This window comes from Balaenoptera physalus (assembly GCF_965194825.1).
Source record: "Balaenoptera physalus genome assembly, chromosome: 20".
NCBI lineage: Eukaryota > Metazoa > Chordata > Mammalia > Artiodactyla > Balaenopteridae > Balaenoptera > Balaenoptera physalus.
The window spans coordinates 57,607,348-57,630,818 of NC_138901.1; the positions used below are offsets into that span (position 1 = coordinate 57,607,348).

Here is a 23,471-nt window from a genome sequence, read left to right on the forward strand (position 1 = left end):
GGCCCTGGACCTCCCCACTTCTCAGCTTGCCTTTGCTGGCCTGGTACTTTCCCAGTGCTGGGACGCAGTGGAGGTTGAGGCGCCCCGGGAAGGATGGGCAGAGGTCTGCGCCTACAGAAGGACACGCGGAGGCCTCGGGCCTGCCCCCTGCCCCGTGGCCAGAACCAGCCCGGTGCTGGCACCGGCTGTTCTCACTGGCCCTGGCCTCCAGGGGCTGGCCCTCAGTTCCCGCCTCTCCCCCTGGGAGTCACGTCTAGCCCTGGAGGGCCAGGCCTCTGCCGAGGGCCGGAGAGGCGCATGCCCCTAGTAGCCAGGAGGCTGGCTGGAGGGCGAGCAGGGGAGATCAGTCCTCAGGGCCCTGCCCTGGTAGCCGAGGAGGGCTCCTGGCACAGGAGGCCTTCCCGTGAGCCCCGGAATTGCTGAGGGGGGCAGCTGCTAAGGGCTGTCTGCAGCCTCGCCAGAGCCCCGGGGCCCGGTGCAGGAACGTTTTCCTGCAGAAACTGGCAGCCCAGGGACCCCGAGGCCAGGAGACTAAGTGCAGCCTGGCCCCTGGGACCCAGGGGCTGACTCCTTGCTCTCCGGAGGCTGCGCGCTCCCCTTGCTTTTCTGTGGGCACCCGCTCCATTCTGAGCCCTCAATGTTTGGGTGAGCAGGGCTCAGAGGGAGGGCGGGCAGGCATGTACGGTGTGGACCTTGAGCCAAGGATGTTTATCCCGAGTGCAGGGCCCCAGCAGGTGTGGGCAGCCTCCCCTCCTGGCCAGTCGGCCTCAGCCACTCCCTCGTCTGGCCCCAGTGGCTTTGTGCTGGGATCCCCACCTCTTCCTGGGGGCGGGGGGGATCTCGGCACACCTCTTATTGCCCGGTCTGATATGGTCTGATCTCACCGTCTGTTTTTCTGAGGGTCGTCTCATCTGCCTCGTTTCTGAATGAGGGATGGGGGATCCTCCCTGTGAGGCCAGTTTAGGACATCGGTGCAGGGATGTGGGGCTTAGGACTGAGGGTCGTTGGCCTGGAGTGAGCGTCGTGTGGGTGTAAGGGGCACACCCTCGGGAACCGTGCGCCCACGGCCGCTGCACTAAGTGCTCCCCCCCCAACCCCTGCCCTGGTTGGGCGGTGCCACAGGCCCCCAGGAGACCCCGGTCATTCCTGGCTCCCAGGCAGCAGGGCATCAGAGGTGGCGGCCGAGCCCTGCATGCTCGCCGAGTGGGTCTGCCTGAGCTCACAGTTTCAATGTGTGTTCTGAGTATTTTCAGCCGTGTGTGCACCGCGGGGACTTGGCCTGCGCACTGTGTGCGCAGCTCATACTTGGTGGGCTGCGTAATGTGCAGAGGCGTTGCCAAGGGCAGCGGAAATGTGGACTCTTTCCAGCATAATCACATGAGTCTACCACCACCCGCCCCTGCCCTGCCCCCGGCCCCGTGCCGTCCCCACCGGCTGCCAGGGCGCTGCTGGGGTGGAAGGAGGACAAGGACCAGTGCTTCGGCCCCTGGGTGCGTGAGGACAGCAAGGTGTCCGGGGCCAGACCCGCCTCCGGGCTGCGTCCTCAGTGTTAGGTGGGTCCCCTCCAGGCCGGGGAAGCAGGGTGGCAGCTGCTCTGGATGCCCTGCCAGGGGGAAGAGGGGGGAAAGGCAGACCAGGGAAGGTGGGTCAGGGGTCTCCAGGCCTCCTACAGGGAAGGGTCACGTTCCTACAGGGCTGGGGCGTGAGAAGGGCCCCTGGGGGCCAGCCCGGGGCCTGAGCTTGTCCAGAGAGCTCTCTGGCCTCACCAGCTCTGCCTTCCCACCTGGCCCTGAGCTGAGGCCCAAGATCCCGAGTCTCTGATTCCAGTGACATGAGTTTGCTCATGCTGCCAGAACAAAGTACTATATAGACTGAGGGGCTCAAACAACAGAAACTCATTTTCTCCCAGTTTTGGAGTTTGGAAGGACTGGATCAAGGCGTCGTCAGGGTTGGTTTCCTCTGAGGCCTCTCTCCTGGGCTTGTAGGCGGCCGTCTTCTTGCTGTGTCTTCATGTGGTCGTCCCCCCGTGCGTGTCTCTGTCCTAATCTCTTCTTATGAGGACTCCAGTCATAGTGGATTAGGGCCCACCCTTTAAGAGGAAGTTATAAAGTCGTTAAGAGGTAATTAAGTTATCTCCAGATACTGCCACATTCTGAGGTACTGGGGGCTAGGACTTCAATGTATTAATTTTGCTGGTGGGGGGGAGATACACGGTTCAGCTCATAACACCAACAGATGATCAAAGCCACATTCTCCAGGGACCTGAGCCAGAGGTGCCTTCTGCAGCATCCTTGTCGGCCACCCCAGCCCACCCTGGTTGGGGGGACACTGTGGCTGGGCCGGGGGTCTGAGGTCCCACACAGGCAAACAGCTGCATCCTGGGGGAGGCTCATTCTGTATTCAGCTCAGTCCCAAGGAGAGGAAACCGGGGATCTCGGGGATACTGGGGGCGGCTCCCCGCTTGCTTAGCTGAGGGGCACGCAGTTGCCACGGTGACCTCTATCTGCGCAGTCACACACACACAGCCCAGCCACTTCTCCAGGCTCGAGGGCTCCCCACCCCCACCTCAGAGTTCACACTGAGTGTTGAGTCCCTTGGTGACAAAAACATGGAAACGGTTGCCATGGCAGCCATTCTTTGGAGCCCTCAGACTGGAGTGCAAAGTTGAGGATGCCCAGGAACAGCTGAAATGAAAATATGGGAAAATCCGCCACTTCCCTCGCCCCAGAAGGATGAGTCGGGTGGCGTTCGATGGAGGGTCCAGCCATCCCTGCCCCTTCTTGTCACCCCGGGCTAAGTGCGGGCACAGGAGGGGAACGGGGAGGGCCTGGGTAGTGAAGGTGGCAGAGTGGCCCCCAGAGACCTTGAGAGAGGCCGGCCAGGCCAAGCTGTGGGTGGGCCCAGTGCCCAGAGCGAAGTGGGCAGGTGATGACCTCTTGGCATTCCCTGGGGACATGTCCTTGTGGCTGGAGTGCACCTTGTCTCGGTCTCTTCACCTGTAACCTGGGGAGACAAGCTCCTTTCTCAGGCGGGCTCAGGACCATGATCTTCAGCCTGTCCAGGGGTATAGGATGTGGTGGCAAGGGGAAGGTGCCATGTTCTGACCGCGGGGATGGGGAAGGATGCCAAGTTTCCCTTGGACGGGGGTTAGTACAACAGAGACCTCTGCACTTACCCCTGGAAGGGTTGTGTCCCCCCCAAGAAGTTCCCCAGGTAGGCTCCATGGGGCTCTGGTGCCTTGAGATGCACCAGCCAAAGGGTCCTGCACTCAGAGTTGTTTGGGAAGCCAACACACGCATGTGTGCACACAGTTTGTAGATTAAAGGCTCAGAAAAGTCCTGCACTAAGGCGACTTCCTTTGTTTGAGCCAGTATTTCACATATTTGAGCAAAATCCCCCCCCTTAAAACAAAAAAGTGTGTTCTCCTCTTATTAAGTATCTCTTAATATCCTGCAGAAAGAACATCTGTTAACATTTACTAGAGCATCGATTCTCAAAGTGTGTTCCCTGGGTCAGCACCATCTGGGAATGTGTGTGAGGTGTGCGGTCCTGGGCCCCAGTCCACATCTATTGAATCGGAAATTGGGGTGAGGCCAGCAATGTGTTTGACAAGCCCTCCAGGGGATTCTGATGCCTGCTCCAGCTTGAGAACCCCTTCTAATCAGGGAAAGAGTAGCAGAGAATTGAAAGGGAGGGGAATGGCCTGAGGACAGGGAGACAAGGCAGACTGGCAGGGATGGGAGGGGGGCAGTACAAGGATCCTGGACTCTGGTAGAGACGCTGCAGCCACCCTGAAGGGCTGTTCAGGGTGCACTGCACCTGGGCACTGAGACTCCGTTCTGGTTTTCTGAGATTGGATCAAGGGCAAGGCTGTATGTCTAGGGGTGTCATGAGGCTTGATGTTAAGTGACGGGGCCTTTGGAAATGCCCAGGGGGTACCATCTGAGGAGGTTCCCCCCATCCTGTGCCGAGGCACCAGTGCTATGCTCATGGAGGGCACCTGCCCCGGCAGCTGGATTCTGCCAAGTTCTGGGGATGTGGTCAGTACCTACAGCACCTTCCTGAACCCTAAAGAGGATTGTCCCCAAAGACAGTGCTGGGTGGCACCTTCAACACAGGACATAAGGCTTCTGGGAACAGCGGCCTTGGCCCCAGTATCAGCTTTGCCACCACACACCCACTCCCCAGTCGGGTACCCTGTGCAGTCACTTCCCAGCTCTGGGTCTCCTTTTCCTTCCCCATCACACAGGCCGCCCCAGCCCTGGCCCTCCTGGTCGCAGGAGCTCGGGTCCAGGCGGCAGCCCTGGCCCACCCTCCTGCCTGTGCTTCCTTGCAGCCGTGCAGATCCACATCCTGAAGGCGGATAAGGCGGGGGACTGGTGGAAGTTTACGGTGAACATCATCTCCGTGTACAAGCAGGGCACCAGCCGCATCCGCCGCGGCGACCAGAACCTGTGGATCCGTTCGCGGGACATCGCCTGCAAGTGCCCCAAAATCAAGCCCCTCAAGAAGTACCTACTGCTGGGCAACGCGGAGGACTCGCCCGACCAGAGCGGCATCGTGGCGGACAAGAGCAGCCTGGTGATCCAGTGGCGGGACACGTGGGCGCGGCGGCTGCGCAAGTTCCAGCAGCGCGAGAAGAAGGGCAAGTGCAAGAAGGCCTAGCGCGGGGGGGGGCAGCGGCGCGCCGGGTGGGTCGGGCGCTGGGGCCGGCGAGCGGGAGCGGGCGACCCGCCACCGCGGCGGCGTGGACTTGGCCCGTGAGGGCTTTCCCAGCTGGGGGGAGGGTGGGGGCGGGGACGGCGCGGGGCCCTCGGCGGCCCCGCCCCCAGCCCCACCCCACCCCGCGCGGCCGGGCCCCGGCGGGTTGAGGACGATGTAGCTACCTCACGGGCTCCCTCCAGAGCAGAGAGGCGCTCCCCCCGGGGCCGGAGCGGGGCCGGAGCGGGGCCGGGGCAGGCGGGCGCAGGCGGGCCGCAGCGATGGGTAGGGAAGGGCACAGGAGAACTGTGAACCCCCAGGCCCCCCGCCCGGCCCAGCCACCCCCTCCCCGCCTAACACGGAAAATCCCGCCCTGTGCCCACACCCTTCTTCGGGAATTCCCACAGGAGCCCCATGTGCAGCGCCCTGGGGGCGTGCGGGGGGGGGGTGCCTTCCCCGGGCGGCCCGTGGTCTCCACCGCGCCACCTCGGTCCCCCGGCTGGGAAGCCCTCGCCCCGCTGACGGGTGGGTGCTGGGCTAGGCAGAGGGCAGTTGGCCCAGGGCCACCCCCGAGAAGCCCGCGGAGCTGCCCGACGGAGGCGGCATCGCGAAACCTCCCAGAGAGTCTCCTTTCTGCCAGGCTGGAAGCGGCCCCTTCGTGACATTTTCCGGGGAAGGGGCACGGGCGGGGTTGACGGCGGTGACGCTATCTGTGTGATGACCTCAGCTCCCACAAGGCCCCGAGCAGTGTCTACAGCTGGGCAGGGCCTGGAGTACGGCCGCGGCGCCCGGCGGGGGAGGAGAGGTGCCGGCGTGCCCGAGCCGCGGGCTGGCAGGGGCAGGAAGCGCTAGGGTGCTGGGTCCCGAGGAAGCCGTGGCCAGTGCCTGCTGCGGCCCTCACTCCTGGCTCCCCCAGAGCAGGGATCGGGGCCGCTAAGCTGGGGCCGCCCGCCGGGGCCACCCACCTGGCTGGCCTGGCACCGCCTGGCAGCACCTCGCCCACTCCTCTCCGGCGGCCCCCGAAGATGGCCTCACACGGGGCCAGCGCCTGGGCGCGCCCGCTGCACTGCCCGCACACTGAGGTCGAGGCCCGGCTCCTCGCTGTCAGGAAAGGGGTTCATCTTCCCTGCTGGAGTCTGGCCGCTCAGAAGGGTCACACCGAGGATGAGGCTCGGGCCCCGTGGTCGGGCTTCCGTGCTTCGGCCCATCGCCACTGCCGTTTACCGCGCCCCCGCCCGCTCTGCACCAGGCACCTTAGCCCTGTGATCTCCTGTTGCCGTCGTGGCAGCCCTGAGGGATGGGTTCTCACCCCGTGTCCCCGTGCAGATAAGTGGCAGAGCTGGGCTGTCTCACCCTCCGTGGTTCCCTCGCAGGGGGTGCTTCTGGGTGAGTCACCCCTGAGATGCTGGCCCTGGTGATGGCATCGGGCCTGGAGCACAGAGATTAGGGAGTGGGGGCAGGGATGGGCACAGTCACATCTTCCGAGGTGGCAGCCAGGGCCGTGGGTGAGGCCGGGTGTAAACTGACCCCAGGGCAGCCCCTGGAAGCCCCAGATGGCGGGCGGGCAGGCCGTGGCTGATCCTAAGGTCTAGGGAGAAAGGCTGCCTGGGGGTGTTTGGAGGGATTCCAGAGATGCCCCCAGGGGCAGGGGGAAGACAGAACTGCCCTGGGAAGGGGTAGCTGCCTTGCCTGAATCCAAGCCCAAGGCTGGGGGTGTAGGGACCTCTCCACACAGTTGGCCCTCTAGCACTGCCCAGTGTGGTCCGAGCACACGTAGTTGGCCCACAGGCCTGGAGAGGCCCTGCCCTGCCCAGTTGTCCGGCGTCTATTCACACCAGCCTGGCTTCTCTGCCCAGAAGGTCCACGGCAGCCTCACCACCTCCCACCCGAGTGGGCCTGAGTCTCAGCCCCCATCACCAGGGGCCTGCCCTGGTCGTCTCCGAGGCCCCTCCGCTCTGGAGCCAGCGGCCTGCCAAGCAGCACTGCATCTTGCTTTAAATTCAACCAGCCTCCAGCCTCGCCCTCCTGCTCGGCACCCCGAGAGCAACGTAGCCTGGCCTCTAGGGCATGTTAGGGAATGCCAGGGTGACCAGATCAGCCAGCATGGGGTAAGGACGCTGGCGGGGTATCAGTCCTCGCAGGCCGCCTTCCCCACTTCACGGATCCAGCCAGAACCCAGCCCACCGCTCCTCTGAATCCAGCCACCAATTTGGGGGTGAGGCCCCATCCTTGGGAAAGCACCCCTCTTCCTCCCCTCGCCACCCCCTCCCCGGGAGGAGATGGAAATAGGAATTGAGGTGCTCCAGCTTGTACAGTTAGGAAAGGATATAAAATGGAACTAGGTTTTGGAGAGTGTATTAACCAGAGTTGTGATATTGTAGGTGTTTGAAGAAAAAACATACCAGAATAGTCTTTTTAGGAAAAGAAAAAAAAAAAAATTTCCAAGTTGCCCACTTTCTTACCTGCTGGGTGGTCTGGAGCCCCTGCCAGCAGGGTCCCTGTGTTTCTGACACACGGTAATGCTAAAGATTGGGGCAGAGGGAAGGGGGACGGAGGGGGGGCTCCCCTGGGCTCACCTGCCGGCTCCGGCTTCTGTCCCGAGCGAGCAGGGCAGGAGGCGGCATCCTCAGGTCCTGGTAAGTGGGAGGCCGGGAGCTGCCCCAGGTGGCCCCTCGCGCCCGCCTGGCGCTCTGCCTCCATGGTAGCTGCAGGAAATGGGCACAGACTGTCTTGGGGTTGCCCCAGGTTGGAATGAGACTGAAATCAAGGAGACCCTGAGGGATCGGGAGATGGTCCTTTAAGAAACTGAAAAATGTTAGGGTTTCAATGCTCAAAGGAAGACTGCAGAGTGGACAGACCAGACCCATGGATGGGGTTGCTGGGCCGCAGCCATGCCATACCCTAGGGGTATCGAAATGTGTGCTCGTGGGGCCTTGCCCCCGCCAGATCCAAGCCAGCCCCGCTCCCCGCTCCCCAAGGCACCTCCCGCCCTCCCCCCGACTCCCTCCTGCGTTCCGAGTTCTGTTCACTCAGAATTGTAAACGTTTAGTTGTGACCATGACATATTGTTTGGGTCAGTGTTCCTCTCCAATGCATACTAATATATTATGGTTATTATATATGAATATATTTAATGACATGGAAAAAGTTGTGGATTTTTTAAGTTTCTTTTTTTTTCTTTTTTTTTTTTGGTTAGAGTTGTAATGGACCCAGATGGAACTTGTAACATGGGCCCCACATGATAGAACTAAATTCAGATATCAATTAAATAAACCCTTGTACACCGTCCTCCGTCTCCCAGTCTTTATTGGTGGCCTGAGCTACGGGTGGTCGGCCTGTGGGGAGAGAGGATGGTGAGTCCTCAGGCCATTTAAGGAATATGGCTTCTGATCTAAAAACTCCCCAGCACGACAGAGCCCTGGGTTTTTCACAAAGCCTGAGACGGTGCCCTAACTACCCACTTTAAAAAAAAAAAACAAAAACAGGAAAAGGGCAGCTTTGCTTGGAAGGTCCTAGGGGCGGGCTGGCTCCAAATGCGATTTGGACAGTCTCTATTTTCAGTCCCCAAGAAACCATCCCTGGGATCCATCCTGGCCACTCCCTGGGGCTCCGGGTCAGGGGGACTCAGGGGATGGGGCAGAGTGCACCTCTGAACCTCCCCATCTGACTCAGAACCTGCAAGTAGAGTTTTTGCCTTGCACGTAACTAAGGGGAGACTCACCAGCAAAGACAACAGGGTTAGTGATGTTCAAGACTTTCCTCAAGCCATCGCTGAGGCTTCGTTCGGTGCAGGGATGGGGCTGGGGCCACGCAGACACCAGGAGCTGAGCTCACTGGCTTTTTGGAGGCTATATTTAAACTTCCAAATGGTTGTGATTTCTCTATTAAATAAACAATTCAGTCATTAGGAACATGTTGCGTTACCATGCAAAGTGGAGCCGATCGTCACCAGGAAGCTGTAATTTCTGCACCCAGCTGTTTCAAAGACAAGTCTCAGCCACGCAGATTCAGCCCGCCCCCGGAAGGCACAGAAAGCCGTCCCCGCTGCGTGGAGAGCCGGCTGAGACGCTGTTCGCTGCTGCGCAGGAAGGAACAGGGCTCGCCCAGCCTCCTCAGGGGGTCCGGCTCTAGGAATGGGAGGTGTGCTCTCGGAACCAGGGGTCAAAGCCCGGGTGGGTAGACCCAGGGGCGGCAGCGCCAGACACAGGGTGGGCAGGGACAGGTTACAGGCCTCAGGTGGCTGGACAGGCCGAGGCGAAAGAGAGCCTTTTCTGCAGCCTCGGGCTCCCCTCAAAGCCAGTTCAGACCCAGCTGGACCATTTGCAGGATTTAAGACATCTGCCAAACCCAGTGCAGGAAATCAGCCAGCTTGCTGCCAAGTCCTGACCTAAGGTGGTTGGAAAAGTCCACTTTAGAGACCAGAATGCCGAGGCATGAGGAAACCGAGAGATTCCCATCAGGGACTCGGGGGCCAGCAGAGTCCAGTCAAAAATCCAGACCCGCTGGATGAGAGTTCCCCGGCGTCTGGCTGGCTCTCGGGGAGGCTCCCGCATTCATAAATCCCTCCCCTCTGGCCTGAGACAGCACGTGGGGATGGGGGCTGCCGGCTCATGGCAGAGATACACCTAGGTTTCAGATTCTGTTGAACAGATAGCTCTGTCTGTACTCTTTTGAGACTAAATAAAGACGTGTAAGAAATATGCCAAGAAAAACTAGGCGTGGAAGGATGGACAGGGACTTCCCTGGTAGTGCAGTGGTTAAGAATCCGCCTGCCAGCGCAGGCGACATAGGTTCGAGCCCTGGTCCGGGAAGATCCCACATGCCGCGGAGCAACTAAGCCCGTGAGCTGCAAAGAGTAGCCCCTGCTCGCGGCAACTAGAGAAAGCCCGTGCACAGCAACAAACCCAATGCACCCAAAAATAAATTTATTTAAGAAAAGAAAAAAAGGGCTTCCCTGGTGGCACAGTGGTTGAGAATCTGCTTGCCAATGCAGGGGACACGGGTTCGAGCCCTGGTCTGGGAAGATCCCACATGCCGCGGAGCAACTAGGCCCGTGAGCCACAATTACTGAGCCTGCGCGTCTGGAGCCTGTGCCCCGCAACAAGAGAGGCCGCGATAGTGAGAGGCCCGCGCACCGCGATGAAGAGTGGCCCCCACTTGCCGCAACTAGAGAAAAGCCCTCGCACAGAAACAAAGACCCAACACAGCCAAAAATAAATAATTTTAAAAAAAGAAAAGAAAAAAAACGGACAGAGCCAGTGTGAGAAATAAAGCAATGAGTTAATCCATCCAAATACTGTATCAAACTGGAGACTCAACAGGACAGCAAGTCACTTCTGAAAAGAGGCAGATGCTTTCTGTTACTGGCATGGAGGTGGGAGAACTCTGAAGCCGTAAGAAGCAATTAGAGGAAAGATGAGTCTTGGCCCACTTTTCAAAATAAAGGCGGGAAAACCGCACTTACCTTCAGCAGGGCTAGGCTAGAAAACCCAACTAGATAAAAGATGATCTTTCACTAGTCTACACAAAGAACTCTCGGTATAAGCCCAGAGCTGCAGAGGCAGGAGTGCCGGCTGCAGGCCGGCTGGTGGTTCTCAGAGCACTGGTCAGGAGAGAAGAGAACCTGACAGTCCTTGGGGCAGAGGGACAGTCGGGAATCCTGCAGCGGCCCCGTGCAAGGAGGGTCCAGGGCTCTGCCGGGAGCGCAGCGCAGTGTCCTGGGGCTAATGAAAACTAAGGTTTGGTTACAGTTATTAATTACAATGATGTTTCAGTGGAACAAAAGTACCCGTCGTAACCAGGTATCTGGATTTCTTTATATAGTATCCAGACTTTAAATGCTTATAATTAATCATCAGTTCAGTTAAACAGTACTTATGATGTTATTTTAATAAAGTTTACTTTCATCGAAAACGCACCCAAGGTGATGGGGTCGTGGCTTTCTTCCCTACGCTTGGGGTACTACTAACTGCTCACACCACCGCTCCAGAGCCCTGCCGGCCGCCTGGGACCGTGGGCCTGACGCCATTGAAGGGGGAAACCAGGCCTGGCCAAATCCAGCTGGAAAATGCCACATGACCCCAGGGTGGCTCCTGATGCGACAACAGATCCCGAGTGGCCCATCCCAGCCGCTCGGGATGCCTTGCCAATTTTGGGCCGCCCCTCAGGTCAGAGTGGGGTGGGTATCTCCCAAAAGGGGGAGCCTCCCTGCCCGGCACCACCCCAGGCCTGGACGGCAGGTCCTCACGGTCTCACCCGACCAGCTTCTTACCCCCTCCCCTGCCTGCGGGTCCAGAGAAGTGAAGTCACTGGTCCAGGTCAGCCGGCTAGTAGGGCTGGGCCGTGCCTAGAGCCCACTCAGTCAAAAGAACAGAAGCCGCTGTGTGCGGACATCGGCTGAGCGTTTGGCTCGGAAAGGCCTTTCCGTGTGGCCGAGCCAGGCCGCCGTGGCTCTGGTTCAAAGACGCCCCACGAGTTGCCGGGGCTCCATGCTGAGCAAGTCAAGGGGAGGTGAGAAAGTCAAACAGACCTTCAGTGCCCCCTCCCGTGAGCCCCAAAGTGGGGGGCTCCAAGGAGACGCTGTTTACACAGATTTGGGGTTTGGCACAAGACTGAAAGATGTGCTCTGCGGATGCCTGATCTTCCACTGGGGGATCCGTTAGCAACCGCCCCGCCCCTGCGGAAAGTGCCTCCCAGGGCGCCTCACTGCGCGGAAGCCCCTGGCCCCCAGCCGGCCCGGCTCCTTCAGGAGCGCACTGTCTCGGTTCCTGACAAGCCTGCCTCCGTGTTCTCTCCTGTGCTTCCCCCTCCGGACCCCCAACAGCGTGTCCCCTGCTCACGGCTGCCCTGCTCCCGCCCTCGTCGCCGGGCCACCGCCAGTCTGAACACGGCTCCCAGGGCCTCGCCTGCTCCGCACGTGCTGGCAGCCCCGGAGGTCCGCGGGCACTGGGGCGGAAGCAGGGGGTAGGATCCTCGAGCCCTGGATGCGGAGGCCACCTGGGCCGGGGGGCGCTGGAGACTTGGGGTAGAGGGAGAACCCTCTGTCAGCTGAGGCCCCCGGGCTGCTCCGTGCTGCCACGTGCTGCCTCACCCGATCCCCAGTCGCCCCCGGAGGCAGGAGACTGCCTTCTCTCCATTTTCTAGAGGAGGAAACGGAGGCACGGGAAGGGCACCTGGCTCGTGGTCACACAGCTGGCGAGGGCCGTGGCTGTCACAGGGGCCGTCACTGCCTAGTTCAGGCTGCCTTCTGGGTACCTGCTGGTCCTCCCGCTGAGCAGGGCAGGTGAGTCCGGCCAGGGAGCTGCGAGCAGAGGCGACGGCTTCCCTTCTGGGCCGAGCGTTCCCAGAGTCCCCTTTCTTCTGCCACAGCCCGCGTGGCTGTCCCATCGGCCCGGGTCGGGGCCCCCAGCCGACTTGCGTGGAGCAGCAGCCGGAGGGAGGCACCGACGCTGGGGATGGAGCGAGGCTGTTTGGATTTGGGTGACTGTGACTGCAGCGCCATCCCGGCTGACACGGAGCGGAGACCAGGGCTAGACCTCCTCCCGGAAGAGTGCCGCGTGTCACCGCCACACACACGCCAGGCGGCGGCGGGGCTGCCCAGTGGCCTGGTAGTGACCTGGCCCCTCTAGGAGGGAGCTGCTGGGAATAGGGTCACCCAGCCTTTGCAGCGACTTACAAATGACGGAGCAGAGCCGTGACTCCCCTGACGGAGGCCTGGGGTCTGGAGCCAGGTCTTCCCTGTGGGTCCCAGGAAAGAATGCGTCGCCAGGCTGCACCGCAGTCCTCCTGCTGCCTATCTCGGCTCCCCGGGGAGGGGGGGGCGCGGTGGGATGGGCCAGGTCATGCCTTCTGGAGAGCAGCCGCCTAAGTCTCTAGGAAATCCACAGAAGACCCCCCCAGGACTCCCCTCCCACCTGCCCGATCCTCCTCTTCCAGGGAAATCTTGTGCTTGGAAACGGCCCTAGGTTTTCATCACCAACACCAATTCTTTCCCCTGGAACAACGGAGGGCGAAGCAAGGCCCGCTGGCCCGGCCCGCCTTCCGCTTGGCCAGGAGGGAGGGCACAAAGCTTGGCCCTCTGCCCCTTCCAACCCAGACTCACCGCCACTCCCGCGGGCCTGGCACCCTTCGCAGGCCTAGCCTATCTGTCTGCCCTTGCCATCACGCATGTGCAATGCGTGCAGTGCACACTCACACACACACAAGGTTGTCAGGGCCAGTTTAGGAGCCAAATAAAGGTACTGTTCTCCTGCCTGCATAATCAATCACACCTTCCTCTGAACCCTAAACGGTACCTTCCTGCCTGATCAGATTCATCAGACTTGATACCGGCTGCTTATAGGGATGTTTCAGCCTGGGAAGACGGGTTTACTACACCGAGGGAGGAAACAGGAACATGTTTCTAGGTCTGAAGGTAGTTCCTAAAGTAGAGTCCTGAGCTATTTCACCAGTAGGAGTGGCGAGCCTTGTGGGGGGACTTGGGCAGCGGGGCGGGCGGCAGTTACCCAGAGACACGTGCCTGCGTCACAGCCCTCATGTCACTCCTTCCTCCTTCTTGGACACACGTGGCCTTGGCTGTTCACTGCTCTCCCACATGGGCACATGACTTCCCCAAGCAGACTAGACACTCGAGGTCACAAGCTGCGTAGGAATTCGGCATCGTCCCCCCAGGGTGCCCAGCACGCTGTGGGGTGGCCGGAATCCAGCAGCGGCCCCAGGGCAGTGACCACTGAGGGACCTTGGGCTAGCAGCCCAGTGACCAAGGCAGAACCCAAAAGGGCCCCACTGCCCAATACCCCGGCAGCTCTCTGGAGCTGCCACACGATCTGCCTTTGCTGAAGCAACGCACGTCAGGAGTTCAGAGCTTTGGGGGAATTTATTGAGAGTGGCTTTCAGGCACCAAGAGGATGCTGAACTTTACTCCATCACTGGCAGGTGTCCCGGCTGGTGGTCCCTTGACGGCCACTAGTCAGTAGGCCAGACTGCAACGACCACAATAGCCACGAGCAGCAACAAAATCACCATTATCATCCCTGAAAAACAGAAGCATACGAGACCCCCATAAGGATTCACACCAGACGAGCATCACCCATCCTGTTAAGTATCTTCCGAGAGACGGTGGACGCAGTTCTCCAGGGAGCCCCGGGGTGGGGGGGGGTGTCAGCGGCCTCTGGTTTTGCAGGCTGGAGGCTGCGGAAGGGAGGGGCTCCAGGGACACCGGACCGTTACCATCTCGCCACCTCGAGAGCTGTGCCGGAAAAGTGCCCGCGCTCCTGACCTGCTGGGGCCTCCCCACTCAGCCCCTCGCTCCGGCTTCTGTGCGCAGCTCGGCCTCGTTTTCTGTTTGCATTGATGAGGCCTTGATAAAGCAAAGGGCTTGGTGTTTATGAAGAAATACTGATTCTAGAATCCATTTTCTCCCCTATCCACATGGCTTTAGCTTTCCTTCTTGAGCCCATGATACTTGTCACCCCTCTGTAAAAAATTCTGAGAGAGACTTTTTCTTTAAATTTTTTTTATATTAACATTTTCTAGTTTTACTTCCTCAACTTCTTGGCTGGGGACCACGAAGGAGAGCATCAGCCCTCCCGGCCAGTCTGCTCCCCGTGTCCAGCTCTGCTCACCAAGCCCGCCCCGTCTCCCCCAGCTGACGCGGCTGGACTCACCACGCCCATCCCTGCAACGCTGGTGAAGAGGGAGGGCCCAGGAGGACTCGGCCCCTTCGCCCGACGCGCTCACCGCCTTCCACGCTGACTTCCCTGGTGGGTAATGAGTGCTTCCTACACCCCGGAGGCCAGCATGGTGGTGGCGTATCAGACACAGGGCCCGGCCGCGACGGAGCAAGCGCTCGCTAAATGAAGGCCCCGAGAGGGAAGTGAGCAGCAGATTAGGTGAAGCACGTGAAAATGCTCGCCAGATAACAGGGGGGTCAGGGTCACGTGGCTGTCTGGCCACCAGGACTGCCCAGCTCAGGCTGAGGAGGTGTTTTGGGAGAGGTCAGGGTCCCAAGAGTTCAGCAGCTTATTCTCTTACAGGAAGCCATTAACACATTACTGATCTTATTGGCTACCAGACAACCCCTGGCCACGTCAGGCTTCTAGAGCTTAAGAGTCACATGTGGCCAATGGCTACCCTATCAGACAACAGAGACAATAGAGAACATCTCCATCTTCATAGAAAGTTCTGCTGGACGGAATAGACATAGCGTGTGGAGTTCTGATTATTTTATTTACTGCTGCATCCCCAGCTTTCTACAACAGTGCCTGGTGTGGAGACTTAATACACAATTGTTGAATAAATGAATGAATAGCCGCTCAAGGTGTTTTCGACACTCACGCCACACTTGGACAGCTCCCCACGTTGGGAGTTGTGCTTTCCCTTCTTCTTGAGTCAGTTTTGTTAAATTATATTTTTCTGGGAAATTGCCCATTTTTTCTGAGTGTCCAAAAGTACTGGTATAGGATTGTTCATTATATTCTCCTATAATTTAAACACTATGCTGTATCTCAGTCCTTTTTATTTCTCACACCACCTGTTCGTGCATCCATTTTTTTTCTCTAGCCTTGCCACAAGTGTGCCTCTTTTTTTAAAAAAATTTATTTTGGGCTGCATTGGGTCTTCATTGCTGCACGTGGGCTTTTCTCTAGTTGCAGTGAGCGGGGGCTACTCTTCATCACGGTGCTCAGGCTTCTCATTGCAGTGGCTTCTCCTGTTGCAGAGCACGGGCTCTAGGCGTGCGGGCTTCAGTAGTTGTGGCACGCAAGCTCAGTAGTTGTGGCGCATGGGCTCCACGGCATGTGGGATCCTCCCGGACCAGGGCTCAAACCCACGTCCCCTGCATTGGCAGGCGGATTCTTAACCACTGCGCCACCAGGCAAGTCCCTTGTGGTCTGTTTTATATAACCCATGAGCTAAGAGTGGTTTTTGTATTTTTAACGGGTTGTCAAAAAAGAAAGAGGAGATGTGTCACACTGTCTGGGGTCTGCAAAGCCTAACGCATTTACTGGCTGGCCTTTCACAGAATGTGCCGACCCTGCTCTATGTCACTGTGGCCAAGGATGGCCTCACTTAGGTGCTGGTTTCTGGCTCTCCCTCCATTTCTTTCATCTGGGGATTTCCTTTCTTCCTTGTAAATTCAGCCATCCGTTAACACTCTAGGGGGTGTTGTAATATTTCTCTAGCATTTCAAGACGCTTGTAGTAAGCGGGCAGGTGTGTGTGGCTGTTGAATGAACATTCCCTCACAGTCCACCTTCTTGCCAGAGCCAGAAGAACACATCTTCTCATTCATTTCTGCCTCCAGAAACATCTTCAGGTTGACCAAAGGCTCCACCTGGGCAGGAATCCCACTGCTTCTTGGCTGGGGGAAAGGTTTATATTGTGCAACCTTTCTCCTTAAAAAACAGTGGAAACGAGGGAAGCAGACAGACCGAGGTGAAGCGTCAGGGGCAACTGCTGGTCCTCCAGAGCCCAGGCTTACCCTAAAGACAAGGAGGAGGACCGCGTTTCTGAGGAAGGGGGAGAAGACGGGCTGAGTGGTGGCTCAGGAAGAAGTCCTGCCGCCGCCGCTCAGCCAGGATTGGGGCTGGGAGGGCGCGTGGGGCTGAGAGGCTGCCTGTGCGGCCCGGCTTCTGGACCAAGGCTGCGATGGCCCAAGGGGAGGCCCATATGAGTGGCCCTGAATTTTCAAATCAGGGAGATTATGAGAAAAGCAGGACAAAGAAATCAAGAGCAGTAACTGGCTGGGAAGGAGAAACCATACATCGGGTTTGAGTTTCTACGCATGGAGCCTGCGGTCCGACGGAAGCAGCCTCAGGCGTCACAGTCACCACCGTCTCCCGCTTGGGTCACTGTAAGCACTGACCAGCCGCTCCCTTTACCCAGTCCTTTCCCCGCAATTGAGCTGGAATGGACATCAGATCAGGTTGCTTCCTGGCTCAAAACTGTCCAACGGCTTAAAATCCCCGCTCCTCATGGCATTTGAAGGCCCTGCGTCATCTGCCCCCCTGCTACCCCTGAAGCCACACGGTGTCCAGCGCTCGGGCCATCCTGACTTCGGTTCCTCCAACGTGCCCTGCACCCTCCTGCCTCCCGGCCTGGACCTGTGCTGTCTTTCCTGCCCCTCTTAGTCTAATCCCTGTTCATCCTCCAAAACTCAGCATCAGTTTCCCATCGTCCAGGAACTCCTTCGTGACCTGCAATGGACCGTGTCCCTTCTGTGTCTGCAGTGACCCTTCTTAAACCACGATTTGGGTCCTCAGTCAGTTACTATCTGCATCCGCCGCTGGCACGTGAGCGTCTACGGCAAGGACTGTGTTCACCACCACGTCCCCTGTGCCTGGAGCAGAGCCTGGCACACGAAAGAGGCACGAGACATTGTTTTTGCTATAAACGAATAAATGCATTGAGTATCTGGAAGGAACATGAGGAACCCACGGGAAGAATACAGAAGAGGCAGGCAACAGGGAGAGGGGAGCTAGGAAAATGCGTCGAGGGGTCCAAGAGAAACTTCAAAAGATGGTCAATCCCAATTACAAACCCTGCAGAGACCCCAGGGGGACGGGGAGAAGCTCCCGGGCTTCGGAGACGGTTCACAGCGCGGCGTGGGCAGAGAGAGGGTGGAGGCCTATCGGAACCATCGTCAATACGCTGATCTCTCTTTCAGCCGCTGATTATTCTACCACAGACACTGTGAGTCCTACAAATGGTGCCACAGGAAAGGTACGATGGGGTCCACAAGACCTGTGAAAAATGAAACGCACTTCACCTGCTGACACCAGAGACCGTAACTTGATACTATGTGATAAACTGGTTTCTTGTCCAAAGATGTAAAGTGGGACTTTGAGATCAACGACAAATAAGACTGACATTTCAAACCCTTTCAGAGCAAACAGGGGTCCTCTGGGTAGGAGGTTTCCAGCAGGCTTAAGTAAACTGGGGTGCGCCCAGGGTCAACTGAGGAAGTCATTCTGAGGAGGCAGGTGACAGGGATAAGCCAAAGCCAACTGCAGCCTTGTGGATTCTTCTGGGTCAAAGAGTAGATGTTTCCATACCTTATCACTGCAATGCTTTCTCTTTAAGAACTTGGGCTCTTCTGGAATGTGAACACAGCTCTGGCACCTTCCTTGAATGGAGTCTCTCCCCTCTGAGGGATGCTTCAGAAAGAGAAAGCAAGGGTCTTTCCAAGGCCAGGGAGAGCTAAGCCACGGCGTGCGGAGACTATTCAAAGCGGGCCGGGTTGCCTTGCTCGAGTCTCTGCAACAGGTAATTCTTGCCTCTGTTTTTTTATGAGGAAGCTGAGGTTCTAGAAAGCTCTCTTACCTAACGCCCCACAGCTGGTGAGAGGAAGAGCTGGGATTGGAATCCAGGTGGGACGGACCCCTCGGGCCACGCTCTTACCCTTTCTTACCCCTGGGGCCCGTCTCGGGGGGATCCTGATTCCCTACACAGCGTGGGGTTTATCACAGAGAGAGAGGCCCAGGTGTCTTTGGGCTGGAAAACTGAGATAAAGAGTTTCTTCTTTATTTTTCCTTTTCCCATTTCTTTCCTTCTTCCTTTGGGCAACTTTTTATAGTGGGAAAATTGAAACAAATACAAGAGCAGACGGGAGAGTCTGAGGAACTATGATGAACTCTCACCACTCAGCTTTAACGGGGTTGGTTCGTGGCCGATCTGGTTTCATCTGTACCCTCGCCTGCTCCCTGTCCCTGGTGTATTTTTTGGAAGCAACTCCCACACACGTTTCATCTACAGATACTTCAGTAAGTATCACCAAAAGGCATCATCAGAAAATCCACCACACCACCACCACGCAAAACACAGAGGGGTTGCTATTCCTTAAAGACAGAGGCAGGGAAGAGCCCCCAACACTTCAGATATAGGAAGGTGGTTCCAGCTTAGAGGATGAGGGAGACCAAGCCACCGATGGCCACTGGCCACAGGAAGAACAGGCAAAGCATTCCGTCACGTGTGACAGAGAGAACTTCTTTCTCTTGCCTCAGAGTAGGGCTTAAACCTCAGGGGGTCTAGTCATCCGCCCCCCCCAATCCCCCCCGGCTAAGGAAATGTTGGACATTTCAGACCCAGGAAAGACAGTGGAACTTCTGGGAACCTACCAACTTCTGAAACAATGAATGCTCTCTGCCCCCAAACCCAGCACACAAACACCTGGGCGAGGCTGCGGAGGCCGGCAGCCTTCCTGCACACGTCACTCAGCTCTGCGCGGGGCCTGCTGGCACCTGGCAGGGCAGATTTTCCCTTCCAATCCCCAAGTGCCCCTTTCAGGGGCAGGCCTGGGATGCCAGAGTTCCAAGAGTGGAAAAAAACCGTCCGTTTCCTTTGGTCAGTTTACCAGATGAGTATTACTCAACCACTTATAACATTTACAAGTCCAGCTCATGGCAATTACCAAAAGATGTAAGAAAAACTCCTTTGCAAACGGGGAAAGGATGTGAAACACGGTCTCTCAGGGACAGTGTTGTGTTTGCTGAAGATTGTTCATCGGGATTCATGGTCCATATTTTTTCCAGTGAAACACTGGAAACCAGCAAATTAGTGAGGCTGTGACGCCAACACGGCTGCCACAGCGGGGCGTGGGTAACGGCTCCTAGTGCTCGCTGATGAGGAGGAGGGGGGGAGGGGGGGTATGGGGTCTGCCTTGTCTTTAGAGGGTGGGAGCAGGCCTCTGTATTGGCCAGGTGGCCCCTTAGAACACTGCAGGAAAACTTCAGCGATCAGCATGGTGGGAGAGCAGGGGGGAGGGAGGGGAGAGCAGGGGGAGGGAGGGGAGAGGAGTGGGGGATGGAGGGGAGAGGAAGGGGGATGGAGGGGAGAGGAGTGGGGGAGGGAGGGAGAGGAGTGGGGGAGGGAGGAGGGAGGGAGAGGAGGAGGGAGGGAGGGGAGGAGGAGGGAGGGAGGGAGGGGAGAGCAGGGGGAGGGAGGGGAGAGCAGGGGGAGGGAGGGGAGAGGAGTGGGGGAGGGAGGGGAGGAGGAGGGAGGGAGGGGAGGAGGAGGGAGGGAGGGAGAGGAGAGCAGGGGGGATGGAGGGGAGAGCAGGGGGAGGGAGAGGAGAGCAGGGGGGAGGGAGGGGAGAGCAGGGGGAGGGAGGGGAGAGGAGTGGGGGAGGGAGGGGAGAGGAGTGGGGGAGGGAGAGGAGGAGGGAGGGAGGGGGAGGGGGAGGAGGAGGGAGGGAGGGGGAGGGGGAGGGAGGGAGGGAGAGGAGAGCAGGGGGGATGGAGGGGCGAGGTGGCAGGAGGGAGGGGGATACAAAGGCCAGTTTTATCGAAGCCTTTTTGTCTGGTTTTTGCTCATCACAAGGAAAGCCGTACTGGCTGCCAGCTGTGGTTGGCTGTTCGGAACCAAACTGTATATTCTCCTGTTGTCTGCTTTGTTCTTCGCGCTGGAAGGATAAGGGCCCACAAACAGCTCTCACGCAGCCTCTAAAGATCCACAGAGGACACTTATGAAAGACTCCTGGAGCTGTTTTTCCCCCAGTTGTGCCCATCAATAGGTGACATTTGCTTACGTATTAACCAGTGGGTTCTCACTGATCAAACAGAGTTTTTTGCAGCAGGCTCCTGAGTTGAGGGGGGGAATAGCAGAAGAAAAGACAAAACTGGAATATTGGTTTTCAAAAGTTCATGTAAATGTTCCCTTTAATCCCGTTACTAGGCAAATAAGCTAAGAAAAGAGTAGAGGCCGTGCAGAGACGGTGAACATATTGACATTCTGATTTTCAGATTGAAGGGCTGAAGAATGGCAGTTCCCCTTGAGCTCACCCCTCGGCCCACACCTGCCCACTCGGGAGCTGTGTTTGCGTCTAGTCGGCCGTGGGGCGCGGGCACGAGCCGCCTTCCTCCAGCCCACCTGGCGACTCGGCTGGGCTGGGGGCCTGGGTTTGCACAGGCACAGTGCGGAGACCAGCCTCTGTTCTCTCCCTGCTCGTGAATCTATCTATTTCACACCACAGTTCCACATTTGAATTTTCCCCAAACTGTGCTTTCATCAAAACACTGTGCAACAGTCATCTCTGATTTGCTGAGTCTGGTTCTTTTCTTATCTGGCACTCAACCCATCCCGCCAGGCTCTCCTTTCTCTGCCGGTGGGTAAACCTTCCTCTGCGGCTCCAGCAGGCTCCCCCATCCCCTCAACAGACCTTCCATCCATCCTCCTCACCCTCCTGCCCCCTCTGCTTGCACCCTCATCCCTTTCTCACCCCACCCCAGGGCGGAGTCCACTTCCTCCAGAGACCTCTCCACCCACAGAGACCTCTCCACCCACAGAGACCTCTCCACCCCCAGAGACCTCGCCTCCCACAGAGACCTCTCCACCCACAGAGACCTCACCTCCCACAGAGACCTCGCCTCCCACAGAGACCTCGCCTCCCTGGGGTCAGAGAGGTGCTCACAGCCGGGCCACTGCTCTCCAATGAATGGCCTCCATCTTTCAATTCGTATCTTACTTATTCACGCTTCTTTCCTTAGGTCATAGGATCTCCAAAAGCAGGCACCGTGCGGTCTGATGTGGCGGAAGGGGCACTGGTTTGGGGACTCAGGGAAACCTGACTTCAAACATGTCCACCTTCTGGCTATGAAACGTCGGGAAAGTTCCTTAACTCTGAGTTCGGTTCCACCATCTGTAGAACAAGCCTAAAAATATCAGCTTCCTAAGCTTGTTGCGAGGATTCAATAAAATGAAGTATATAAAACCTCTAGATCGTAACTGGCACTCCATAAATGGCGGCTGTGATTACAGTGATCTTGGCTCCTTGCATAACCCACGGCCCACGGCCTTGTGTGCGTCAGACGAGCAAGCCGGCCTCCTGGCTTAACAACAGAAATTAAATGCCATTCGTTCCAGAAGAGAAGCAGAAACAGGGGAATGCCTGGGTGGCATTTAGTTGAGAACCAGCCCAGTTCTAGCCGAGGCCCGGGGGCGATGACGGGCATCCAGGCAAGGTGGGACGCGAGTATCTGGCAGCATCTGTGTCGGTTATTAGCCACAGGAAGGGCAGCTGTGCCGGGCGAAACACTGGCTGTGGGCACCAGGCGAGAGAAGCCATGGGAAAGTGAAATGTGAAAGGCCTTTGAGGAAGGGCAGGGCAAGGGTGTGCGCTGAGGACGGGGCTGCCGGCAGCAGAGGGAGACGGTGAAAGCATACCCAAAGGGGGACCTAGAGGGTGTGCAGGGGGCCCAAGGGAGCTCCAAAGATGTGCCTGGCATCGGGACACATCCTGCCATGCGGCGGGATGGGCGGAGCGGGACTCGGGGGCCGGGGAGCCTGGGCACTCTAGCTGCGATGGCACAAATGATGATAATGACGATGAAAATGACAGCATGGCAAGAAGTACAGAAGTCAGAGCTCCCGTTCTGCCACAGGGCACACGTGCTCTGAAAGTTTCAGAGTCCTCAGATCCCCATATTATTCTCACCATCGGGCAATGAGCTGGCAGAACAACGATTTCCCCCAGTTTCTGGGTGAGAAAGTCGGGGCTCAGAGGCGAATGAGAGCCCGTGAGGGCGGGAGCAGCTGCAGGACCGGCGGGGATGCAGCATCAGGCTGGGCGGAGGCAACCCGCGGGCCCTCGGAGGTCCTGCCGCGTGAGCGGGAAGGCCAGGGCTTGGGACCCAGCAGTGACGGCACAACCCCTCAGAGAAATACATCAGAAGGCAAAGAACATGCCTAGGATGTGCCTATGTTCTGGTTCTGACCGAAAACAAAGAAAACTGGAATTACACAGATCTTAACTTTCCCGCGGCTTTATGTCACGCCAACGGAACGTGTCTGTGACGGCGTTTGTGTCTCTGCCTTTCGACAAGGTCACAGCCTAGGCACACAGCGCAGGGCACGGGGAGGACTTGCCGACCCCAGCCCGGCCCCTTGCTGGCCTGTGCGAGCTGGCTGCTCAGTGCCTCTGTGTTCCACGCCCACAGGGCCGACACACGTGTCCCCAGGCTGCGGGAGGGTTACGTGACGTTCCCCGGCCAAGGGCCTGGCACACACGGGTGCTGACACTGGCTCCACTCTGGAAAGTGCCAGCTTCCTGAGGGTGAGAGCTGGGGTCTTCTCCGAAATGAGTCTTTGGAGGGATGAACCTGGTGCCCCTGAGTGTGTCTGGGCTGGATTTGTGCTGAGGTGACGTGGGAAGGGGAGAGGCACCCTCCTGACGCTGGCATCTCACCCCTGTCCTCTGAAGGCCCAGGCCCCGTGGGGAGCGCTCACCCCAGGTCCTGGGTGGGCACCCCATTTCAATGCGGACAGGAGGTCCTGCTTTGTGTAAATAGAAAAACTCGACAAGAAGCAACTCTGGAGAGTAGGGAGCTGACTGGGGAGAGGAGAGCGGTGCAGAGACACATCTGGGGGCCAGAGGCAGCGCAGTTCTCAGCAGGAAGCAGGGAGGGTGACCCGAGAGGAGGGGTGGGGAGGAGGGAAAAAGGACTTGCCTAGAAACAGGAAATTAAAAGGAATTAGGACTGCAAGAGACAGGGCAGAGGAGCCGGATGGAGGCCTGGCGAAAGGCGGGCTCCTGGGGTCTGGGCTCCAGGAATGAGGGCCTTGCTGGGCGTCAGGTGGCCCTGTCACAGCCATGGGAGCAATGAGGCTGACACTCGGCTCACGGAGACCCAGCGTGAGGACCTGAGAGCTCATCCCACTGGCCCGGGGCAAATCAGGTCCCAATGGAGGGGTCAGACTTGCTGGTCAAGTGCCCTGGCCGAGGGCACTGCCCAAGCAACTTAGATTTACCCACACCAGAGCCAAACTCAACACAATCTA

General features: G+C 58.2%; 2 protein-coding genes and 2 long non-coding RNA genes across 10 annotated transcripts in view; 2 read left to right on the forward strand and 2 right to left on the reverse strand.

Annotated features, from left to right (window-relative positions):
* Positions 1-7,988, forward strand: part of NTN1 (netrin 1) — a 191,102-nt gene extending 183,114 nt beyond the window's left edge. For all 3 annotated transcript variants that reach the window (XM_082441391.1, XM_082441390.1, XM_082441392.1), the window contains one exon: positions 4,337-7,988. In XM_082441391.1, coding sequence (XP_082297517.1) covers positions 4,337-4,665 — 329 coding nt within the window. In that variant the 3' untranslated portion in view covers positions 4,666-7,988. The remainder of the gene's footprint in view (positions 1-4,336) is intronic.
* The window catches only part of LOC309650306, a 394,390-nt gene that overhangs the window by 234,727 nt on the left and 136,192 nt on the right, over positions 1-23,471 (forward strand). The window lies entirely within an intron of this gene.
* LOC309650290 lies at positions 1,881-4,330 on the reverse strand. Its single transcript, XR_014257500.1, has 2 exons — positions 2,566-4,330; positions 1,881-2,089 (listed from the first exon to the last, which is right to left on the reverse strand). It is a non-coding gene; the product is annotated as an uncharacterized lncRNA (long non-coding RNA).
* STX8 (syntaxin 8) overlaps positions 13,558-23,471 on the reverse strand; it is a 242,079-nt gene continuing 232,165 nt past the window's right edge. For 4 of the 5 annotated variants that reach the window (XM_082441462.1, XM_082441466.1, XM_082441465.1 and 1 more), the window contains one exon: positions 13,558-13,733. In XM_082441462.1, the coding sequence (XP_082297588.1) occupies positions 13,666-13,733 (68 nt within the window). In that variant the 3' untranslated portion in view covers positions 13,558-13,665. Of the gene's footprint in view, positions 13,734-17,220; positions 17,442-23,471 lie in introns of those variants that run through there. The other variant, XM_082441464.1, reaches the window with a different exon arrangement.